The 22,848-nt window shown below is 41.7% G+C and overlaps 1 protein-coding gene across 1 annotated transcript in view; it reads right to left on the bottom strand.

Moving 5' to 3' along the window:
- Positions 1-22,635, bottom strand: part of fam98a (family with sequence similarity 98 member A) — a 29,229-nt gene extending 6,594 nt beyond the window's left edge. Inside the window, exons 1-7 of the mRNA XM_030440868.1 lie at positions 22,481-22,635; positions 21,664-21,812; positions 19,069-19,203; positions 15,571-15,752; positions 15,103-15,183; positions 8,889-9,005; positions 7,221-7,388 (exon numbers count right to left, since the gene is read on the bottom strand). Coding sequence (XP_030296728.1) covers positions 7,221-7,388; positions 8,889-9,005; positions 15,103-15,183; positions 15,571-15,752; positions 19,069-19,203; positions 21,664-21,812; positions 22,481-22,518 — 870 coding nt within the window. The 5' untranslated portion in view covers positions 22,519-22,635. The remainder of the gene's footprint in view (positions 1-7,220; positions 7,389-8,888; positions 9,006-15,102; positions 15,184-15,570; positions 15,753-19,068; positions 19,204-21,663; positions 21,813-22,480) is intronic.
- Between the last annotated feature and the right edge of the window lie 213 nt (positions 22,636-22,848).

The raw sequence follows: 22,848 nt of genomic DNA, 5'->3' as shown, positions 1-22,848 counted from the left end.
CATTACAGGATTTCTAGTCGCAAATGTTAAACATGTTCATTATTTACGATCTCTCCTTCCGACGCCTTCTGAGCGGATCTGACCGGACAAAATCACTCTTAACACACCCCACACCACAGGACAATTAGACACGATGTCCTTTGCAAACATCAGATAATTGTTCCTTTGCTGGCTTTGATTGTAAGGGGGAAATCGGGACAAAAATCACCCCGATTATCCTGTAGTGTGTACCCCCCTTAAGATGGAACTTCCATATCTGTGCAGTGAACACTGTTTTAGCACAAAGGTGACATCATCCAGTGTTTCGAAACCATTAGGGGAGTTTGAGCCTACCACTGTGCGAGAAGCTGGAAGGTTTGTGAGGCTACTGGAGGATGACTCTTTCAGCTTCTTCCTTAAACTATTTCATTGCATCATGCCTCGTGTGCACATTCTCTTCAGCCAGCTCAAGAGGCGGACCATCGACTCAGTCTTTGTCCGGGGAATCATGCAGCAGTTCACACAATTTTTCTGACTTCAGCGTACATTATTTCACACCGGCAATAGCAGGCCACTGAATCATAAAGCAACGACTTCCTCAGTGGAAGGTGTTGCTTGAGCATGCCCCGACGGCAGCATGCATCAACGGCGGCATGCCTCGACGCGCGTGGACTGCGAGGGCCCATTCAACGCTGCTTGCAGCTTTAATTATATATTATGTCTAAAGACTGCTACATTTATATTGGTGCCTAAAAAAGCCACAGTCTCCTCCCTCAATTGATTAACACCGCTTAGCACTCACCCCAAACATGATGACATGCTTCAAGAGGTAAAGGACCACATTGACTCTAGACTCCCCCCAACATTCGACCCGTACCAGTTTGCTTAACGGCATATGTCTACCAAACTGGCATACGACAATGCCATCTCCTCTGTACTCCACTGGAGCTTAGAACATCTGGAAGGGAGGAACAGACATGTGCGAATGCTGTCTTTGGACTTAAGCTTGGCGTTCAACACCATCATCCCTGCAGCATCTGGTGAGCAAACTGGCCCCCCTTGGCTTCAGCACCCCCTGTATACCTGGCTGCCTGACTTCCTTGCCAACAGACCCCAGTCTGTGCAGGTGGGCAACAACACCTCCAGTGTCATCTCCCTGAGCACCGACTCGTCCTGAGTCGGCTGCTGTTCACACTGAAGACCCACAACTGCTGTGCCAGGTCCACTACTGACCCCATTGTGAAGTTTGCGGATGACCTGACAGTAGTGGACCTCATTCTTGAGGATAGTGACATGGCCTACAGATAGGAGGTGAAGCATGCGGTGGACTGGTGTAAAACCAAAAACCTGGCCCTTAATGTCAACAAAACCAAGGAGATCATCGTCCACTTCAGGAGGAGCCAGCCCAGTCACACACCACTCACTCCTCATCAATGACACAGCAGTGGAGAGAGTCAGCAGCATCAAGTTCCTGGGGGCACAGATAACAGAATCTCGGACCTGGTCCCATCACACCGGAGCTCTTGTAAGGAGAGCTCAGCAGCGCATGCACTTTGTGCTGGATGAAGAGAGCACACCTCCCCTCTCCAATTCCCACCACCTTGTACAGAGGCACTATAGCGAGCCTACTGACCAGCTGTATCTATGTCTGGTCAGGAGCCTGCAGTGCCTCTGGCTGGGAGTCCCTGCAGAGGGTGGTGAGTAGGGATGGACGATTAATCGAATTTTGATCGTGATTTCAATTTTGGCTTCTCACGATCATGAAAACACTGTAATCGAAGAAAAATGATTAATGTGCCGTCACGCGTCGTGTATGCAAATTACTGCGCTGTAAAAGCACAGTGAACGCACCTTTGTCGCCTGCAGCTGCAGCAGTGAGTGTGTGGATCACTTGTGGAACGAGCAATTAACAACATGGCAGAAAAGCAGCCTGGGCCTTTAGTTGAAAAGAAAGGTAGGACAACTTCGGTCATTTGGAGACATTTTGGCTTCAAATCGTCGGACGTGGAGCAGACGGAGATTGTTTGCAAAGTTTGTCACACCATCGTGTCTGCACCTCAGGGCAACACGACACATTTATTTAACCATAAAGTGGTCTATGACAAAGTATTGAAGGATGAAAAGGCTCAAAAAAGTGCAAGAGCGTCAACTTCAGCCACAGCCACTGCCACCGCAACACAGTCCTCCATTGAGGACACTCTTTACAATGCCGCTCCATATCCCACCGGCTCCCAGCGACAGCGAGAGATAACGGAGGCTTTGACATTCATGCTAGCTAAGTATGGAGGACCAAACCTGACATAAGTATAAATAAATAAATAAATAAATGCAAAATAAATAAATAAATAAATGTATAGATAAATAAATGCATAAATAAATAAATGCATAAATAAATGAATACATAAATAAATGCTGAACTAAATGTATAAATAAATAAATAAAAGTATAAATAAAAGAATAAATGCTTTTTATTTATTTCTACATTTCTGTTCACCTACATTTATTTATATCTGTATTTCTGTTCACCTACATTTATTTATTTCTGTATTTCTGTTCACCTACATTTATTTATTTCTGTATTTCTGTGTCCATATGTAAATGAGGAGGTAGGAGGTCCTAACCTCAGTCAAGAGCATGATTGGTTACAGGAGTGTGCTCGATGAGGGTCTACTACTTCTGCCTTACTAGCGGCGCTGATTCCTGTACAGTGTACAGGAATGTTGCTGGCTACCAGCATGCCCGCTCAGCTAACTGTTAGCTGCAGTTGTTGACATTTGTTCATGAGCTCTGGTTTAGTTATGAATTTGACTGGCGTTCATTTTAACTTGCGAGGGTCCCAGGTGTGCTGGTGGTGTGGTTTGAGAATCCCGTCTGGAGAGAGAGGGGTCCTCAGCCATGTCCGCTAAGCAGGAAAAACATTCTGCTCGTCGCTCCAAGTCATGTATATGTGTGTTCTAGACGAGCGCTACAAAGCACAAATCCAAAAGTGCATGTTGTCGGTCTCATATCTTTGTCGTGAATGTTTATACTCTCAAATAACTCATGGGTGTAACAGGCTGAGGCATTTGTTCACGCCGAGCGGCTCGAGAGCGGCGTGAAGACCCCTGTTAGCTCTTATGTTAGCTGCTAGCTGCTCGCTGTAGCGCAGCGTCCAGGTTACCTTGCGACACCGCCATCGGGTATTTTCATCCCACACTGCGTTCAAATGGTTACTTAAAGCCATCGTTCCGAGCCGCATACATCGTTATTAAGCTGAAGTTAAGTCAGTGTGAAAACTGTACACTGTCATACAGCCTGCTGGTCAAACAGTCTGCAGAGTACGTTGACATCCAGCCCGAGCTCAGCGTGAGGTCAATCAGCTGTGGCAAATCAAGAGACGTCCAGATCAACCTGTGATACAAACACCGATAGCGACAATGGTTCATAGGAAAGCCCAGACATGTATCTCACTCTCGATGGTAACATGTGTCAACAGTTAACCTGGACGCTACGCTCTCAGCGCTACAGCGAGCAGCCAACAGCTAAAAGCTAACAGCTAACTGCTAACAGCTAACATAAAAGCTAACAGCGGTGTCCACGCCGCTCTCGAGCCGCTCGGCATGAACAAATGCTTAATACTGTTCCACACGAGTTGTTTGAGAGTACAGAGATTCACGACAAAGATATGAGACCGACAACATGCACTTTTGGACGATTTGTGCTCTGTAGCGCTCGTCTAGCAGTTTGCAAGTAGCAGCCCCGGCATCTCCGTGTGGATAGAAGTGTTCAAGCCACGTCAAAACGAATACACATATACATGACTTGGAGCGATGAGCAGAATGTTTTTCCTGGTTAGCGGACATGGCTGCGGACCCCTCTCTCTCCAGACGGGATTCTCAAACCACACCACCAGCACATCTGGGATCCTCGCAAGTTAAAATGAACGCCACTTAACCTGTCACATTGGTCGAGGCCATTAAGCTAACTGGAGCTGTTTTACAACGTTACAGGGAGCGAGGCTTGGAATCAGGAATCATTTGCTTTTGTCTGGCTCTCCGATTTGACCAATCATGCTCTTGACTGAGGTTAGGACCTCCTACCTCCTCATTTACATATAGACACAGAAATACAGAAATAAATAAATGTAGGTGAACAGAAATACAGAAATAAATAAATGTAGGTGAACAGAAATACAGAAATAAATAAATGTAGGTGAACAGAAATGTAGAAATAAATAAAAAGCATTTATTCTTTTATTTATACTTTTATTTATTTATTTATACATTTATTTCAGCATTTATTTATTTATGCATTTATTTATTTATTTATGCATTTATTTATTTATTTCAGCATTTATTTATTTATTTGTTTATACATTTATGCATTATTTATACTTATGTCAGGTTTGGTCCTCCATAGATAAGGATGTGTGCCCTATCAGTACAGTTGGCAACCCAGGCTTCAAGACACTGGTCAACACTTTGGACAAGCGGTATGTGTTGCCATCATGCAAACATACAAATATTATCATCATTTACTTTTTTACTTGTTACTAATTTATTTCTGGTTGTTTTTCTAAAAGTTATATTCAAGGTTGAGTTTTGGTGGCTTAATAAATACTTTTTTTGAAATCAATGAATAATCGTTTTTATGAATCGTGATTTCAGTATCAATCAAAATAATCGTGATTATTATTTTAACCATAATTGTCCAGCCGTAGTGATGAGGACAGCAGAATAAATCATCTGGACTTCACAGCCTCCCATCCAGGACAGTGCAAAAAAACACTGCCTAACATCAGGAGAGATACCTCCAATCCCCACCATGGACTCTGCAGCCTTCGAGGCAGGACAGCCAGGTTCTATAACAGCTTCTTTACACAAGTCATAAGACTGTTGAACACAAAATAACAATCCCTCGATCCTCCCTCACACACCCGCTCAGGACTGCTTCCCTTGACTGTGCAATATAGTAATACACATGTGCAATAGATTTTATGTAGTATTAATGTTTATTTTCAAGTGTTGTTAGAAAGACTAACACTTCTTTGTGTTTTTATGATAAAAGTTTTTTTTAGACAAAAGTAAAAATATTCAATAGCTCCAGACATTCTATGATCAAACATGGCTCTGTGTCCAAGTTTCTGTGTCACTGTACCTACAAGTACCAAGTACCGGAAATGCATCTCTCTATATAAGCAAGGAATCTGTCTGTCTGTGTGTGTATGTGTGTGTTCCTCAAATATCTCTGCGGATCAGGATCAGACTGACCTGAGACTTTCAACATGGCTGCTGCGTGGTTCAAGGGTGTGCGACGTTGGATTTGTTTGGACTACAATGATACCGTTAATAAATTATTTCATAAATGATTGACCAATTCCGCTAGCATTGCTAACCATAGCCACCATAGTCACATGTGCACCAGAGCCAATCACTGCACACCATAGCGTCACGTGACCAATATAAGATGACGTAGCAGCAAGACACAGCCTCCGTGAGTCTCGGTTCCGACGTAGGTGTTGTGTGCGCCCTTCAAAATATATGCCAGTTTTTAAATCGTGTTGAAATTTTTTATTTTTTTTTTAAACTATTTTCATCTTAAATAATTTTTAATTTTTTAAATTTTTATTATTTATCTTCGATACTATTTTATTTTATTTATTATTATCTTATGCATTTTATCCTTTTAACTGTTCACTTCTTTAAATTATCTTTTGTCAGGGTTTTTATCCTATCTTATGTTTTTAGTTTTTAAGGGTTAATTCCAGAGTTTCCTCAGGGGGGTCCTCCACACTGGGAGCTGTGTCTGGGCTGCTGCTGGGGTGCTGTCCCTGGGTCCCTTTGGCCCAGCCAGTCGTTGTCTGTCAGGGTCGGGGGGCCTGGGCACTGGTGCCCCCCGTGGCACAGCCTGTGACTCCTCCCAGTGTGGACGGCCCCAAAGGTGGCGTTTCCTCAATCCTCAGTGCCTTGCCATGTCTCCTTATTTCCTGTAGTAAGTGTGTGTGTGTGTGTGTGTGTGTGTGTGTGTACGTATGTGTGCATGTATATAGTACGGAGGGTGGGAGGGAGGGGCTTTCTTTATTATTGTTTTATGTTTCCTGTGTAAAGCACTTTGTGCTACATACTCATGTATGAAAAGTGCTTTATAAATAAAGTTGATTGATTGATTGATAGGCCAAGTAAAACCGGACTTATGATAAATAATGTCTACCATGCTTTTTCGCGAAAATTTCCTTCACGTTTGCTGCGCATTTGGTGCAGGAAGAAACGGTCAAAACGGGCTTCTCCCTTTCCTATTGGTGGAAAAAGGCACCACACCTACCAATCACAAAATTAAACGGCAAACCACGTGATTTAGTTGCTGAGGAACGGGGGGAAGTTGTGGGAGTGACAGCAGCAGTGATGGTGACAGAGACAGCGAGAGAGATAGCGAGTTTAGAAACTTGGGAGATTTGTGACATTTAGCGTCTTTGGAGTGTTTAGTTAGTGTGTTATGTAGTGTTTGGTGTGGTGTGTTTAGTGTGTAGTGGAGTCGGTTTTTTGTTTAATGAGTCAAAACAATGAGGAGAAGCTGAATGTGGAGCAGGCAGTGCAGCTCTTCATTCAGCTGGAAGGAGCACAGGCAGACCTGAGCATTGCCTGCATTTAAATGTAAATAGTTACATATAACTTTGTACATTTTTAAAAACTTATGCACAAATTTAGCAAACAACAATTTATATTTGCATTTTAAGTAATAAAAAACTGGTTTGTTAAACATATTTTTGGTTTTCACAGTAAAAAATCTAACTTTTTCTACTTGGATTTTATGTTTTTTTGTGATTTTAGGTCCATTGTGTTAACACAGTATGTCAAAATAAAAAAATAACTGTACAGTCACATGTGAGGTTGTGCTGAAAATAATGACACCAAGTAAGTAGCTTTTAAGGTGAAATATAAGGGCAAAATCAAAAATAGTCAAAAACAGCCAATTATACCCTGGAATATTAGATTTCACAACAAACCTAAATATCCCTGACGCCCCACCTTCAAACACAGCCTCATTTGGTCATCCATGAAAAAGCTACTTAACCTCCCACTTTTCTATAGGAATACATATTTCCTACGGGCACTGCACTAGTATTTAAAAAAACTCACTTCAGCTTGCAAGTTATAGCACACCATGCCCTTTGGTACATCCCTTATAAACAGAGAAACAGGATATATGAAGTGAATATATACAATGAAACATAATAAATGTTGTGTTCACTGTGTTGAACCCACCTTATTGATAGCACAAGCAGTCTTCTCCCTGATCTTGCCACTGCTTGTACGTAGGATCTTGGAGAAGTCTTGTCGAGCGGCAAGAAGGTGGGCAACAGAGATTTTACTTTTGGTGACCAGGGAAGAACGTAGTGGCTGGTAAACTTTGGCCAACTTTTCAAAATGAGTCTGTATTAAGATAAACAAAAGGAAGTCTTATTCATTTTCAGAAAGCCATCAAGTTTCACAGTCATTCACTGTATATACAGTCAAAGTTAAATCATTTACATCCACTTGTAAAGAACATATTTTTCATGGCAGTCTTAACTTCTATTGATTTCTCCAGCTCTCATTTTTCTGTGATGAATGAGAGGAACACAAACTACTTTGTCACAGAAAACATTCGTGAAGTTTGGTTGAATAATTAATTTATTTTAGGTCTTCTGAAAATGTGACCACATCTGCTGGATCAAAAATATACATACAGTAACTTCAATGATTTTGGTGAATATAGAATGTTGTTGGAGCATGGCCTCTTAACTTCTTCTGAGTGATTCTGATTGATAACAGCTGCTGACTTTTCTGGGCCCATTTTAATAGGGTGTGTTTGATACACCATATTCACAATTCATATTGCAGGAGTATTAGGGAGTGCACACAATGCTTAAATGAAAACTGAAAGAAAATAAAAAAGATGTTTCCATTATAGGCATGCTGTTGCCAAACTGTTCATGATCGACACATGCATTTTAAAAGACTGTTATTAGATATCGACAGGCCTGAGAGGAGAACTATATCAGAGTCAGAGGTCTTGGTGTGACTGCACTCAGGTCAAAATGTGATCAAAGTCAGTTGACTGACAGAAAATGGTCTCCTCCCATCTATTAATCTTTGAAGATGTTTGTCAAGCATTCGTGCCGAATTGTTTTTGACAGTCCCAGCCTCTAATGTGAGGATTATCTCATTCTTCATTTCTTACATAAAAGTAAACCTAGAATTGATGGATTTTGGAATGTTGGTCAGACAAAACAAGCTATTTAAGGATGTTGCCTTTAGCTGTAGAAAACTGTTATTAGCACACAGATTTACAGTTTTGTTTAAAGAACAAACATTTAATTAAGGATCCATTCATAATGAAAATAATCATTAATTTCAGCCTTCATCAAAAGTCCAATTTAAGTTCCATAGCAGGCAGTGACATGAGGCTCTGTTATCATGTATCAACCACCATTTTGTGTCCATTATCATCAATGATGCATTAGAGGGTGTACTTGTCTGTGCCACAGTGCTGAGACTGTGCACTTTGTTGTGTTAAACTGTGTAAAAATTTAAATGAGCATATTAAACAGAAATAACATGCCACGTGACAAATTTAGAGGCAACACTGAATCCAGCTAGCCTTCCTGATAATAATAAGTTTATTTGAAAACAGGGACAGTGCACATTAATAACATTACTGTAAATGTGCCAGAATTAGCCAAGAGGCTATTTTTCATCTGTAGTCCCTAGACAGATGTTAAAGTCACCCTATTGGAGTATGGCTCCCCCACACTGGAATATACCCAACACAGCTTTCTCTCTGCTGTCAGACAAAGAGAAGGCCAGATTCAAATCTTGATTAAAATATGTTATTTGCATCAGTGCACTGAGCCACTTTCAGATTTTTGAAGACTCCAAGTTTTCACATACCTTTGCCCTGTCTGACCATCCGAAAGACTGCACTGTGACATCGAGACGTTTCAACAGCATTTTTCTTCTTACTTCATACTCATTTGTAAGCGCTTGGTTTATTGCCTCAATTTTTTCCTGGAAAATAAGGAGATGATAAATGTTATTTTTATTTATTTTGTTTGTTTGTTTAAAAAGGGACAATGCACATCAATTGACATTTTCAGTTTACACTCAAAATGTAAATATGCCAGAGATAGCAAAAAAGCTAATTTTCATCTGTAGTCCCTTGGCGGTCAACACATCATCACATTACATTAGTGTGAAAGAAAAGAAAAAAAGAAAAAAAAAATCAAGAGGGATTGATAGCAAAAAAGAAAGAGAGAGAGAGAAAAAAAGACGAATGGGAGCATTCATTTTTTTGTCTTGAGACTGTCCTTCACACTTGACATGTATGTTTGCAGACTCTGGGCATCTCTAGGTTCAGAGAAGATGAAGATACATACAAGAGATCTGAGGTGAGGCCTTCAGTCTCACAGGATGAACACATTGGATACGTACAGAACTGCTGCGTGGTGTCATCTCTCGCTTTTAATTTCAGAATCCATGTTAATATGTTAGAGAGGCCCCACCGGATGCAGGAGTCACGCAGTCTCACATGCGGGTCAAGCGAGGCTGCAGATACGCCTCGTCTAGAGATTCAGAGTCCCACCTTTTTTACCACAATACACACTCAGCAAAAATCGAACTGAAAACGACCTGTAGACAGTCATATCGCCATCATGCCAGTGTTTCACTACAGTTTAAATGTCTGTATTTTTAGAATACGTCAGATATGAAGAGAATACACACAACAGGGGAGGAGCAGTTTCAATTCATGTAAGTGACATGGTTTTTTCACAGTTCCTGACTTGATTTTACACAATGCTATATTACTAGCCCTGAGCCTGTTAGCTCAATGCTAACATATAATGAGAATTCCCATTAATGTGCTAACATACATTAGAATATTTACAAATGCTCCTTTTTAATTCACATACTTAAATTAAAATGGCATATGTGCTCATCTTTGCAGGTGAAAAAGGAATCATTTGTATGTCCATGATTATTTTTTACTGCAATATCGCTTTTGTATGATTTAGTATATGACATTTTATTTGACAGTTGACTCTGTGAGTCACCAACTCTCTATAAAAGCAGGGAATCTCTGTCTGTCTGTCTGTCTGTCTGTCTGTCTGTGTGTGTGTTAGTCAAATATCTCTGCGGATCAGGATCAGACTGACCTGAGACTTACAACTAGGCTGCTGCGTGTTTCAATGGTGTGCGATTTCGCATTTGTTTGGACTGCAATGATACTGTTAAAGGAGTCATCACCTGTTTTTTTACATATCCAGTCCCTCTTGGATCGCTTTGGATCAATTCTTAAAACTTATTAGAAAAATTTCTTTTTTAAAAATGAAACATGGAACTTGTTCTGACACTTTTTCATACCGCGACTTTCTCTCGCGAGATTATGCGCGAGGTTTTGACCGGTCCGGATGTGCATTGTATTAATATGTAATGAGGCGCGCATTGATTGGCCGCAGGAAGGACAGAGCCGGAATGGGGGGCGAGCCTGCATGCACAGAAACTCCAAAACATAAACAGCCCCCTGTCATGGCGCACACACTAAATGACGAACCTTACGGAATTCAGGCATTTATGTACGAGCCGGAGTCGGAAACCGAACGGGAGAGTGAAGAGGCAGAGACGGTGGAAGAGACACGTTTACAGCAGGATGTCTCTGAATGGTAAATTCTTTTTTTTTCCTTCTTACTTTTCACACTAGTGTTTTACATGTAAGACCTGAGTTTTAATGCTGGCGGTCACGATGTATGGCGTGAAAATGACAGAGAAATAAGCAGATTCGGCGTGCTCACTCTGGCTGAGGACGGCTGTGAGCCGATGCATATGCAAGTAGCCTCCTGTGGTAACGTCACAACAGGAGCACTTTCAAACTCCAGCTTTTCAGGCAAGTTTCAACAGAGGTCCAACACCAATATGCATGATTTAACGAGAGAAATTGCGATTTCCGGGTGATGACTCCTTTAATAAATTATTTCATAAATGCTTTACAAATTCGCAAGCATTGTCCACCGGAGCCACCACAGTCACGTGCGCACCAGAGCCAATCACTGCAGAGCTTGGCCACGTGCACACCAGAGCCAATCACTGCAGAGCTCAAGCCCACGACATACCTGAAGAAACAAGCGGATTTATACATGCAGTGGCGCGAGCTGGACCGGGATTTTGCCGGCGGTTCGGTCCCGTTCTGTTCTGTTCTGTGCATCTAAACTGACTGTTGTGGATAAATGAGATTAAACGAATCCGGACCGAGTCTGTTCGGGTCTGAGGAGATCCGGAGACGCGGACAACAAAGTGGAATCGGAATCTGTGGATGTTCGTGTGTAGCTAGCCGCTAGCTAGCAGCTATCCGCTAGCTACACGGCCCATCTCCCGAGGCGACGGACCGGACGCATCGGCACGTCCAAAACCGGACCGAGGGTAAATAATGTCCGCCACACTTTTTCGCAAACATTGCCATCACGTTTGCTTTGTGTCTGGTGCAGAAAGAAACGGTAAAAACGGGCTTTTGTCACGAAAGTGTCCAAGCAGCAAGTTTGGTTGTTGAGGAACAGGAAGTTGTGGGAGGGACGTAGGCGGATGATTGACATGCAAAGATGGTCGGACAGCGATATTGAGAGTTGAGAGATTTGTGACATTTAGCGTGTTTGGAGTGTGTAGTTAGTGTGTTATGTAGTGTTTGGTGTAGTGTGTTTAGTGTGTAGTGGAGTCGGTTTTTCATTTAATGAGTCAGAATAATGAGGAGAAGCTGAATGTGGAGCAGGCAGTCCAGCTCTTCATTCAGCTGGAAGGAGCTCAGGCAGACCTGAGCATTGCCTGCATTTAAATGTAAATAGTTACATATAACTTCGTAAATGTTTAAAATGTATGCACAAATTTAGCAAACAACAATTTATATTTGCATTATAAACTTTTTCTACTCGAATTTTATGTTGGTTTTTTTTGTGATTTTAGGTCCATTGTGTTAATACAGTATGTCAAAATAAAAAAGTCAGTACAGTCTGTACAGTCACACATGTGAGGTTGTGCTGAAAATAATGACACCAAGTAAATAGTTTTTAAGGTGAAATATAATGGCAAAATCAAAAATATTCAATAACAGCCAATTATACCCTGGAATATCAGATTTCACAACAAACCTAAATATCCCTGACGTCCCACCTTCAAACACAGCCTCATTTGGCCATCCATGAAAAAGCCTCTTAACCTCCCACTTTTTTATAGGAATACACTTTTCTTACGGGCACTGCACTAGTTTACATTGATCAACAGACATTGATCAACAGACATTGCTACTACAGAAAAAATAGTTGCACCAGATTCCAGCAATTTTTCCTCTTCATTTTTATCATTACAATAGTCATCTAAAGCCCTCTTCAGCCAGAGATTCCTCAATAGTGCTGCAAAAAAGGCTTGCCTCTAAGCTGCCTGTTTTTTTTCACATTGAACCAAGCTGCAGATCCAAAAGTGACGGTACACGTCATGACATTGATTTATGTGTGTTTTTTCAATGCGTTTCCCCTAGGGTCCACCTGTTAATCTAACCATGTATCTGCTGACTGTTTATAATCATATGGATGCTGTTCTAATGTGTTGTGAGTGAGATAACTAACCCAACATGCACCCTGGAAAGTCACAGATATGTTTTTTGCTCTAAATAAAATAATTACATAATCACTAACAGTATACAGGATGCTGTCTGACTCCGTCAGTCGTGGGGAGGGAGGCTGTGTTCTGGGGGAAAGTTCACTGAAGTCTCAGTTGGGAGGGCTGACTGTCACAGTCATTTTACTCAATACAGGTTTCCTGAGACAGTAACTACAATTACACAATAGTGGATGGAGACAGAGACATGGTGAGTTTTTTTTTTGCTCTGAATGATGTCACATAATCACCCCAATTGAACCGCAGGAGCTGCATGGCTCTGCTGCCAGGGACGACATCATTTATCGGGCAGAAATGTCACAAAAAGTCAGTAGGACAGATAGTGTACAGTTAGGGACAGAGGCTTTCCCATTTAATGATGCTGTTTTTTTTTTTTATCATATACAGTCATCTCCAAAACTATTGGAACAGCGCGGCTGTAAACTGAAAACATTTGGGTTGGACGTCAAAAGATTAATATGAGAAAACAGATCAGCATTTCAGCTTTCATTTTCAGAAATCTATCAGATAACTTGGAAGATAGTATCATTTGCAACAGGTCACTACATTTTAAGGTGAGCAAAAGCATAGGAACAGGTGGACTAAAAAAAGATAAGCGGGAATAATACTTCTGGAGGTTGACTTGGCCAGTTCCACTTCTTTCCCCTGATGAACTCCTTGGTTGTTTTAGTAGTGTATTTTGGGTTGCTGTCTTGCTGCATGAGGAAGGATCTCCCGATGAGTTTGGTTCCATCTCTCTTTAAATTGGCAGACAAAATGTTTCCATAGACTTCTGAGTTTATTATGCTGCTGCCATCATGTGTCATGTTTTCAATGAAGATCAATGAGCCCATCCATTCAAGCCCAAGCCAGGATATTACCTCCACCTTGTTTCACAGATGAGCTTGTGGATCAGAGCCGGAGCAAACCTGTCCCCTCTCTGCATCCGTAACATTCCCACAGACAGCAAGGCAGGGTATTGGCACATGATTCATGCACTGAAAGGGCAGTGTGAATGGGGCTACAGACGTTCAATCATTATCACATTTTAGGGATATAATGAGGTATGATTTGATGCAAGCTGCAGGTGGAAGTCTGATTATCATGACCTCATTGACCCCATTGTGAAAATTCACGGAAGACACAGTGGTGGTTGGCCTGATCTCCAACAACATGGAGACGAGGTGGGAAGAGGTGGAGTTGCTGGCATCATGGTGCAAGACCAACAACCTGGACCTGAATATCACCAAGACCAATGAGGTTGTGGTAAATTTCGGGAGGGAGAAGCAGAGGTCCCATTACACACCACTAAAGATCAACGGGTGGAGAAGGTGAGCAGCTATAGGCACCTCGGAGTTCATATCTCTGAGGACCTAACATGGACAACCCTCATAGGTGAAGAAGGCTAGACAGCGCCTATATCACTTCAGACATCTAAGGAAATTTAAGATCTCCACAGGTCTGCAACAAACAATAAACTCTTACAAACCAACATAACACACACTCAGCACACACCCTGCTACTTGGCACAAGGTCTTCTTCTGTAAATACTTTTGTCATCATCTTTTATTTATATCTTATTCTTGTTTATAATATGTATATTTTTTCTATTGAGATTTAAGCCTGTTATTTCATTCTCTTTTTTAGTTTCATATTCAATAAATTGTATTTCCTGGTTATTTCTGGCACTATTTTTTTTTTTTGCACAGTTGACAGAGTGGTTGCAACTTAATTTCACTGTTGCTGTACTTGTATAATTGCATGTGATAAATAAGCCTTTGAATTTTGAATCTTGTAAGCTGTGGAATCTTCACTTGTTGCTGCAGGGGGACAATGTTGAGGAAAGCTGGAGGAAAATGTAAAAATCAAACTTGTACCCCTTAACCTTTGGAGTAGATACATATAAAATACTGAACTAGGTTTTATGGTATGTTCTGGTTTAAAGTGTACCCATTGAATATAACTGTGGTCAGTCAGCACTTAGGGAAGTTCATTATCATAATCATTTCCCCATCTGTCCTAATTCAGATATTTTTATCAAGCCTCACATTGTTTAGTCCGGCAGGCAGCCGCCCAGAGAAAAGGCTTAGCATCTTCTTTTTCTTTTCAGAAAGGCATTGGTGACGTAGTAGTGGCTGTTTTTCTTTTTTCTGGCCCCTGAGATGATATTCACTGCATTAATGTCTCCTATGGATCTTTTCATGCACATACATCCTCCTTGCTCTAAACTGAGTAAACCGCAAAGCGGCAATGTCAATCATGCTGCAGCGGTTGTCAAGACCAAATCCGGGCATAACACAGGTTTGGTGTTTTGCCCAGGGTCACTTTCACATGCGGCTGGAGCTGGCAGCTGAATCACTGACCCTCAGATTTGTGGACAACCTGCTCTACCTCCTTAGCCACAGATGCCCACTTATGTAGTCCTCTGTAATTATAGAGTATTTCTAGATTGTTTCTGAGTATTTACCAAGTGCACAGGTCCAAGGGCTTTCTTCATCAAAGGTTCTCCAATGTGATTTGGTGAGACTCTGCTCATGGCTTCTTTCAGCTAAGAAAAATGGACAACATGCAGATATGTGTAGTATCAGTATATGAATGGACAGTTTAAAACATTGATCATACAGCAGATACAATACATTACACAACACTGACTAAAGCAGAAATGTGTACAACTAGATTTCTTATCACACCATGACTGTGGCTGACACGACAGTATGTTTAGTCAACACCTGTTTAACTAATCAACAGATTTAATGGTGGGGGACACATTACAGTCTGATGCACTGTGGTTCTGTAAGGTATGTTTCAACAACTGTTGTCAGGAATTGAACGAGAATGGCAAGCTTGAAATACATGTTTACCCCAGCTAAATTTTGTCCAATTCGATTTATCCTGTGAGTGCACACCATCTCTCTGTATCAATAGACCAACTGACCTTCTTTTCAATTCCACTGAAGAACTGGAACATGGTGATGTTTGCTGGAGGCTTGGACATGCCTAGTGCCATGCAGATCCCCTTCAGTTCTTGGAACACAGGGCTGCCTGACTCCAGGGAATTCTTCTCAGGCTTATTCACCAGGATCATCCTCGATGCCTCCAGTTCAGACACCAGAAAGGCTGAGATAAAAATAGGATTTGGTTGTATTCCAAATACTGTTAAATGATGTTTACGTTTCAATGTTATCTGAAAAAAATTAAATATGAGCAATTTATAGAAACTAAAAAACGTGGCTGAAAAGGTTGTCTTATGACAAGTAACTAATGAGAAAGGCATCTGGCTGTGTTTACTCAAATTTACAGCAAATCTGTCATAGACCATTGACATATATATGTATATATGTATGTATGTATGTATGTATGTATGTATGTATGTATGTATGTATGTATGTATGTATGTATGTATGTATGTGTGTTTTCTTTTTCGCCCTATTGTTTTAACTTCTCTTAGTTTGGCTTGACTGTTGAGCATTTCTCCTCTTTTATTATCCTCCTGAGTGTCCTACTTTTGCTCCGTCTTTGTAAACTCTGTTTTCTACTGTGCTCTAGTAGCTCTACTGTGCAGGTAAAACACAGGTGTAACTGGATACACTGATGATCACCATTTTATTTAAGCAGGGTAGACAACATACTGATATGACCCAGATGTTTCTCTGAATAATTATATAATATGAATCTAAAATAATTAAAAATTCTGGCTAAAATGCTGCCAGAACTACTGTTTAACATCATGGGCGGGGGAACTAAAACATCAATTTGTAAAAAAGCTAGAAAAAAACAGACAGACAGACAGGCAGACAGGCAGACAGGCAGACAGGCAGTAGCCCCATTCACACAGACAAGCCGCATTATCATCGCAGGGGTGGTTCGCCAGTTCTCCGCCGATGGTGATTCACACAGAGTGAAGCATCTCCGCCTTAAAGACGAACCGCTGTGCAATTCACACAGAAAGTTGGCGCTGCGGCTCCTAAAGAGGCGTGATGGTAGACGTCATTGTGTTTTCAAGGTGTTGTTATAATGTGTTGTGATTGAGATCCTGACTCACAAAACATCCTGGAAAGTGACATAGTTAGGTTTTTCGCGCTAAATTACATATTTCCATTATCACCATCAGTAAACTGGAAGCTGTCTGACTGTCACTCACAGGACGGAGGCCGTTTTCTGGGGAAAAATTAACTGAAGTCTCGGTCCGGAGGGCTGACCATTGTGGGGATTTTTTCAAACACAAACACTCGGTGTGTTAAAGTTTTTAGCCAGTGACGGACGCTGTTTTTCGGGTAGAAATGTGATGAGGAGTTGGTAAGACAGACAGGAGGACAGACGCTTCTCTGTGTACAGCTGGTGGGTAATTTGTCTTTATTTAGTTGAGTGAAGGACCTGTGCAGTTAACAGACCGTCAGACCGACACGCCCTCGATAAGCGCAGCCGGCTTATCCATTCACACTGGTTCGGTTTGCCAATACTGCTCCTCTGATAGTACCTCTGGAGACGTATTGGTGCCGGAGCAAAATTTCACCCCTCGCCACCTCTGAGGGATTCAGACAGAGGAGGAGTTTGGCGCAGTATCCACCATTCACACAGCAGTGTGAATGGGGCCGGAGAGACAGACAGAGCTCATGTGAACATGTAAGGAAAGGGAGCATGACAACATGATTTAAATTGATATGATTGATATGAGGCTGACTTCATGTGTGCAGTGGGTGAGGCTATGGATATGACACAGTACTGATGCATAGACGTTTTCAGGGCCAAACCCTCTACATGTGTGACCAATTTGGTGTAGATGGGAAAGTGTATGTTGGAATTATAAGAATGTCCTGCTTCATTGTGAAGCATCAAAATCGACTGCACTTGAAGATCTGAACATGAAATGACATGAAATTTAGATTTTTGTTATGAGCCACATCAACCTTAAATGATCATAACCATATTCAAGAAATCTACTGAGGTGTCACACGAGATTGTACACACTGAATTTTGTATGAATCCTTGCAGCAGGTAACAGTATATAACCTCTCGCATTTTTGATGCCCCCCAGCAGACCTTCACAGCAAAACAGTGTTGCAGAATTCTACAACTGAAAAAGTGACTGAAAAAATACACAAATGGCTTCATACAGCTCTTCTTGCATATTCCAAGTCTCCAGAAACCCAGAGATCCCAAAGATCTCCAAACATTTTTTGTGAAAATAATCTAATTTTCCATTGGCATTAGGGCAAGTAGAGTGCGACAGAATCTTCTCACTTTTAGGTGCTTGTAACATAAGTGTCATTACTTGCCCCAGTGTTTAACCAGTCAGGATATCTGGCTCAAGAAAACCCTACTGTACTACTCCTAACCAATACTGCTGAATTAAAGTAAGCTAAAAGCCCTAGCAATAAATTCAGTCAAGTCATTCCAGCTTCAATGCTAAATCCTGTGCTGGGTAGATCTTAACAAAGCTAACATAACAAACCCAATCGAACCTAACAGCCTATATTGGTAATAAAACGAAAACATAAAAAATGCAATTCCTAAAAAGATGCTCTTATGCCCCTTGGATTACCACGTCAGTGTTTTCCTAAGTGAAACTCGGCAGGTAGTGTTTAATCACTGTAGGATGCCCCCAGACCCACCTAGCTGACTACTCCATGTCCTTGTGGAAAGCTCTGCTGCACCCACCATCTACAGGTGGGCAACCCAATCACAACTGTCAAGGGAGGGGCAAAGTGCAGGATGTAATGGTAGTGTCGAGGTGGAGGGTTACTTGTCTTGGTGGAACATTTGCACATGGGGAGGTGAGTCTCTTGCATTAAAATGGCTTAATCCCCACAACAGAACGATGACAAGCCCGGCAGTCATATCTGTCATTTCCTGTATAGACAGTGATTTTGAAAACGCTTACATGCAAATAGCAGATGGGGAGAGGAACAGCAGGCTTACAAACACAGTCTACATCTGGTAAGTCAGACGAGCTTGATAAAGACAGCATTGGTGACGTTAGCTTATAAGGTAAAGTAGCCAAGCCACCTCAACCTCCCAGCCCAGACAAATACAACACAATTAATCAAGTATTATACAATAAAGTTTGATATGCAACACTTTATCACACGTGGATGTTGTATACCAGTGAATATAAAGTGCTACAGACTTTAACAGTTCAGCTCACAGGTAAATACGGCAAGGCTTTTCTTCCATCTGGAGGAGCCGTGAGCAGGGCATCGAACACCTAACTGCTGGGGCACTGTGCTATGAGGCAGTCCCATCACTCTGACATCTCTCCATGAATACGTATCAGTGGGCTCTGTGTGCATGTGTGTGAATTTGGGGCCTGTGTGTGTGAATAAAAAACAACAACGGGGTGAAAATTTCAAATTTACCAAAGGGGAGACACAAAGTAATTCTGCTTCTTAGACGATTAAGGGTTAAGTTGGTCTTGAGTTGGCTGTTATCTTACTAAGGAGCAGCAGACAGTCTGTCCTGTTGAGGAGCCTCTGGGTGATGTCTCCGCTGGTGAGGACAGAGTAAGGACAGGCGAGCTCTGACAGTAGACCGCTCATCTCCAGCTGAAAGCTCTCTGCCTCATTCGGACCTGGGAGGGGTAACAAACATGCAAACCATGAGGTAGAGAGACAGACAAATAATACATTTCACATACCAATCTCAGCTCAGTGATATTGCTAGGTATATGTCTTGTGTCTCCGCTGCCCAGGGGACACACCACATTGTTGGTCTAATAAGACTAGAATGTGAACGTGTGTGTTGAAATCATAATAAACAAAAAAAATTATCACCAAATGAAGAGCAAAAAATCTGCTGGTCACCGTTTCCACCATCTGCATACTGTGGTCATCCTCGATCGACACACAGATTTTATTTCAACAGTCAGCGCTACAAACTTGGGTGATGGTAAATTAACAAACTAAACCAATATCACAAATGATCAACTATAGTTGATTCTGTATTCAGGCTACGGATGACGGATGAAGCTTTGCCCTTCAGGGTGATGTGATAAGGCCGTGCCCGACCCAAGACCTTGTCAGTCACATTGGATTGAGCAGTTTAATAATTAGATTCAACTGTGTCTTTTTTCAGTTCAGTGCCAAACTAAACTTCCAAACTATCAGCCTACATGAGTATGTTTTACCTGCAGCCTCAGACTCAGTGTTTTAACAGCCTTCTTTGCCTCTGTTGTGTGAAAAACATCTACACAGTCAGAGAAAGTTTAACTTAGTTCAGTTATAAAATCCAAGCACACCACGAGCGTCTCTCCTGTTGGGCTGCTGACAGGGCTGTCAGATCAGGGCTGGCTCTGCACATTTTTGGGCCCTAGGCCAGACTGGAAATTGGTGCCGTCAAACTGCAGCTTCTCTCAGTTAACCACCAGGACATGTTGTCAGTTGGATTTTTTCACAAGTATGCCAGCTAATATCAAATATTTATTGTTTATGGATCCCCTTATTTAAAATTCCTCATTGATGATATCCCTTTGCATTTTCGTAAGCCTCTACATTTTACCCTATCATTGTAATGACCTCAGATTGAGGAAAAGAAAGAAAGACTACTTCGTCCTCCATGCGGCTTCATATCCCTCAGGGAGTGTTTCAGATTCAAACGTCATTCCTGCCCTTGAGTGCTGGATTAAACTCAAGGTGCAACTCGGGAGCAACAGGGACATAGTAAAATAATCTGTTCATTGGGACATGTTGATAAGCTAACATGCCATTACAACACTGAGCACTTCATCCTCTGAACCACACAGGATGTCAACTGTAACACTGGCTGACAGAAGTTCACTGCCCCTCAGAACTTACTGATATTTGCATTACTATGTTATTAACTTTGAATCTTGCTAGCATAATGTTAGCTTTCTGGCTAACAGCTGAGCCACAGGCTAACCCTCCAATGAGCAGGACAATGCCCGACAAGGCACTCAATGGGCATTACTATATAGCCAAGTCAGTTAACCACAAGCTGGCTAGTTACGCATCTGGGTTTACATTTGTTAACATTATTAGTTGCAAGAAGTAATCAACATTACCATTTGAGCCAGCGCCAATCTAAGGCTAGCTCCTGGCATGTTGTTGTCTCCCTCTCAATTGTGCAAGCAGAGGGCCGAGGTCACGCATCAAAACCGACCTGCAGATCACACTTTAGTCACATGGTAGACTAGGTGTCAAGTGAGGCTTGAGCAGAGCCATCTTCATTCTATATGAAAGGCAAGCAATTATACTCTCTCTGCATTACTTTATTTCTATATCTAAAAAGCTAACATTCAGTCAGAAAGCGATTTATTCTGAAAATAATGCAACTAGAATTTCGAGCAGTTTCAGGCACGTTATCCAAATCCAAGCACACTTGTGTTGAGAAGTCGACAAAGAAAAGGCTGTAAAAGTGTCTAATCAAAGTAATGAACATTTGGTGATAAACACATACAAATCTTTCAAAAGGAAAATCCCCCAGTATATAGTTATTTAAAAAACAGTAACAGTAACTTAACTTCTGTAACAGGTGAGAGTGAACATGAGTTACCAGCTGTGAAGCGAGGCTGAAGTATAGGCGCTGGTTATATCCAACACGGGGTCAGCTCATTTCACTTCTAATGTGAATGTTCTACTAAACCCACAGGATCAATGTGGATTGAGAAGTAGTTTGAATGAGTGGTTTGCAGGAAAGCGGCAGTGACTAAAAGCAGAGGCCAAGCAATCAAAGAGGCACAACAACCACTGCACTGGTGTTACACCAAGTGTGAATTTAATACTAGTTTGTCAGAAAACACTCAATTTATTGAGAACCCACAAAAATATCTTGCTTCATGGAAAACATCACTGTCAGCAGATGTCAAACTAAAACCCTCATTGTTGAATTAGCAGATTTGAATGTCCAAAAACAGATTTGATTTCCTCTTAAATCATCAGTCAAATGCTAAATAATCTAAATGTATTGCCCACCAACCCAAACCACAACATGTGGCACCAATTAATATGGTCACATTCACTGAATTACAGTGGCTCTGTATCAACATTGTTGGTAGTTATAAAATATGTCTTACAGTTTGTAGCCTGGACATTCTCCTCCAGCTTGCAGTAGAGCCTGAGCTCTGACACGATCCAGGCACAGAGCTTAGTGTACTCAGGTGAAGCTGCTCCTCTGCTCACAGCACAGTCCAGAGCTCCTTCCTCCAACAGAGGGCCTTGGTACCTAACGTTACAGTGACACACACAGCTCGTATTCAAAACAGCATATGATCATATTCAGTCTGAGCCACAACTCGTCTCTGCCCAGTACAGCATGACACTGATTTTACGCCGGACAGTTGGGTTTCAGTGAGCAGAGCCAGGTTTCAGTTCGAAGACTTGTTGCCATGTACCGATGATGTTCGCCAGTGAAACCGAACCACAGTCTATAAATGGGCACATTTTAGAAGGTGGTCATCAGAAACGTGCGTTCCAAACATAAACTAGCTCGGGACCTCAAACAAATACTTTCGACAATGTATTAGATATTTCGGCATGTAACAAATCAAAAGGAATAAATACTGATAAACCGTATATTTTCAGGACGACAATTAATAGGTGGACAGAAGTGTGTTGATATGAATGATGACGGGGCAGCTTCTCTAGCTGGTGGCACGTTATAAATCAGTCGGTGGGTCTATACTTATCCTCTTTGCAAATACATAGCTATGATAATGCTCATACGTAGCTATGGTTAAATCTATCACCATCAGACAAACGTTAGCTGCAACTGCAAGTGAGCCGCTTTGCTAAAGCCAGCTAACGTAACGTTAGTGTAATAGGCTGGTTGACAGAGCACAGGCAGGCAGGGCTGCTTCATACACTACACAGCGACGTGTTTTATTAACTTACCCTAAATCCTCAAGAGAGACTACAATGTCATTCTCCATCCCCAATGCTATATCGTTATCCTAAAATCACGTACTAACTACAAAGTAAGCTTGTCACATCAGCCAGCTCAGCTGATACACGTTTTACTGTGTCTACTTCTTTGGATGTATTGGCGGTTGGAGAACCAGTCTATGGATACTTCACCGCCGCCTACTGGAGCACATTGTCAAGTGTCTACAGACAATCCCTGCTGAACAACGCTGCATGTGCATCTGATGCTGGTCTGAGATGGTCTTAGCTTGTGTGATGGTTTTAAGGTCCCAGAACATTGAAGCTAGACAGGTGGCAGGGTCCGCCACATATGTAAAACAGTATAAATTCTGTTGCTC

The sequence above is a fragment of the Sparus aurata genome, chromosome 15, assembly GCF_900880675.1.
Source record: "Sparus aurata chromosome 15, fSpaAur1.1, whole genome shotgun sequence".
Lineage (NCBI taxonomy): Eukaryota > Metazoa > Chordata > Actinopteri > Spariformes > Sparidae > Sparus > Sparus aurata.
This window is presented reverse-complemented; position numbering and strand designations above follow the sequence as displayed.